This window comes from Wallemia ichthyophaga, assembly GCF_000400465.1.
Source record: "Wallemia ichthyophaga EXF-994 unplaced genomic scaffold scaffold61, whole genome shotgun sequence".
Taxonomy (NCBI): Eukaryota; Fungi; Basidiomycota; class Wallemiomycetes; order Wallemiales; family Wallemiaceae; genus Wallemia; species Wallemia ichthyophaga.
Genome location: NW_008806332.1, coordinates 1 through 1,917, shown reverse-complemented (window position 1 = coordinate 1,917; position 1,917 = coordinate 1). Strand labels below are relative to the sequence as shown.

The 1,917-nt window shown below is 43.3% G+C and overlaps 3 protein-coding genes across 3 annotated transcripts; 2 read left to right on the top strand and 1 right to left on the bottom strand.

Moving 5' to 3' along the window:
- Positions 1-225: 225 nt before the first annotated feature.
- Positions 226-566, top strand: J056_004099 (uncharacterized protein; the record flags this gene model as incomplete). Its single annotated transcript, XM_009272246.1, has 2 exons — positions 226-288; positions 342-566. The coding sequence occupies 2 exons, from the start codon at positions 226-228 to the stop codon at positions 564-566; spliced, it is 288 nt and encodes a 95-aa protein (XP_009270521.1).
- A 244-nt stretch (positions 567-810) lies between these two features.
- J056_004098 (uncharacterized protein) lies at positions 811-1,128 on the top strand (the record flags this gene model as incomplete). The annotated part of the gene is made up of 2 exons (XM_009272245.1): positions 811-832; positions 881-1,128. 2 exons carry the CDS (start codon positions 811-813, stop codon positions 1,126-1,128), a joined length of 270 nt encoding a protein of 89 aa, XP_009270520.1.
- Positions 1,129-1,313: 185 nt separating this feature from the next.
- Positions 1,314-1,685, bottom strand: J056_004097 (uncharacterized protein; the record flags this gene model as incomplete). The annotated part of the gene is made up of 1 exon (XM_009272244.1): positions 1,314-1,685. The coding sequence occupies one exon, from the start codon at positions 1,683-1,685 to the stop codon at positions 1,314-1,316; it is 372 nt and encodes a 123-aa protein (XP_009270519.1).
- Positions 1,686-1,917: the final 232 nt, after the last annotated feature.

The window sequence follows — 1,917 nt, the reverse complement described above, 5'->3', positions numbered from 1 at the left end:
TTCACGGAACATGCGGGGGATAATATTTGATTCTTTGATGTAATTGAAATGTGCCAATATTTACGATAATACAATGATAGCCATTTACGACTCTTTATGCTCCTAATTATTAAATGACATCATCATTTAAAATTATTAGAAGAGCTAGCGTATGCTTTTACCCGAAAGCTTCCCCCTCGGGAGCTTTTGCTCAGCGAGAACTTACATCCGCCACATCTTCAACTCATGAAGCTTGCAGCAGCCTTTACTGGGATAGTTTTAGGCTCTGTGCTTGCTGCTCCGGTATCTGTAAGTTTAATTTTGCTATCGAAGAAGATCAACCTGACATGCTCGACATCAAGAGTGCTTTTGGTAGTTATTCACGCTCCCACTCAAACGCAAACTTCTCGCTGGATACGGATACAGCTGCACACGCTCTTTTCGGAGTTAGGCCTGACTACCGAAATGAGGTGCTTAAGCTCCATCGCTTCGGGGACGACGAGATGGCACGGATCCTTTTCATCAAGGCATTGGAAGAGAAGGGAGCGTACAAGGTACTAGATGAGCTCGAGAGGCAGGATAGCTGATCATGTCTTCGTAATAAGTAGCTTGATAGAGATGTTGATAGATAATACACGCAATATTACTTGAACATTTATCTGCAAGTGTTTGAGGAAGGCTTAACATCGACTGTTACCGGAAACATACTTGTGATGTTTCCAGGCACGGATTTTCACCACCCTAGATTCGTATGAGCGGATTCCGAGCGGGACCACGCAGTCCGTGCAGAGTCTACTCAGTTTCTTCTCCTCTTATATCCTCACTGCATAAATGATCCAAAAAAGCGAGAAAAGTAAGACGATTGATTGTGATCTATATCAGCACTTGCTAACAGGAATAGACATTGTACGCGATGTCTCTGGCTCAGAAATTACTAAGAATGAGGCGGAGTCTCTGCATCTCTGCTGCAATACTCGGCACGGCGAACGTCAACGCTTGCAATCCTCCTTGAAAGCTGAAGTTGAGTACTTGAGAAGTTTCAACAAGCAATTGAAGCAGGAGCGCGACGACCTCAACGACTACATCTACGAGCTCAGCGTAATGGTCTATGATTTCAAACACACTAATCAATACTCGCTCTCGTACTGACGCCTTCAAGGCGAGTCCGGTCAGTGCTATTGCACTCTTTTAGATTATTTATATACCCCTCTGATATCTTTAATGTCTTTCATTAATTACAGTAAACAACATTTATTTCTAAAACATACAATCGTGAATTCAGAGAATCATATTAAAAATATGGCGAGTGGACCTGATATTTACCCAATAGCTAGTCATTCGAGCGTTTCATCATCTTGACGCTTGAGAATCTCTCTCTTGATGGCTGAAAGTTCCTCGAGGTCATCGTTATCTTGACGACTGAGGATACCCCTCTTCATGTCTGTCAGTTCGTCGAAGTCGTAATTATTTTCTTGTCTGCGGTAGATATCTCTCTTGTCCAGGATATCAGTCAATCCGCCTCTCTTGACGTATTCGCTCTTATCGAGGATGTATCTCTTGCCAAATTCCTTCTTACCGAGGATACCTCTCTTTTGCATCATACCTTTCTTGTCGAGGATGCCTCTATTGTACCCCCGGCGCTTGGCTGCTTCGACAAGACAACAAAGAACAGCGACTAATAGAACTAAAGTGACTGGAAACTTCATACTTAAGTGGCAGAAGCGTGATGAGAGATAGTGAAAAAGAACAGCCTTATTTATACACTCGACCAAGGAATGATACTTCGCGTCAAAGGAGGCGCAGTATATCGACGCGAGCTTGTCAGTGTCGAAATGGGTACATCCTTTGAGTAGAGTGGAGTGAAAGCAGATCAAAATGGCCTTCTCGTGGTGCGTCTAATTGGTGTAGAATCAACATAATCGATTGCATCTGGGCGAT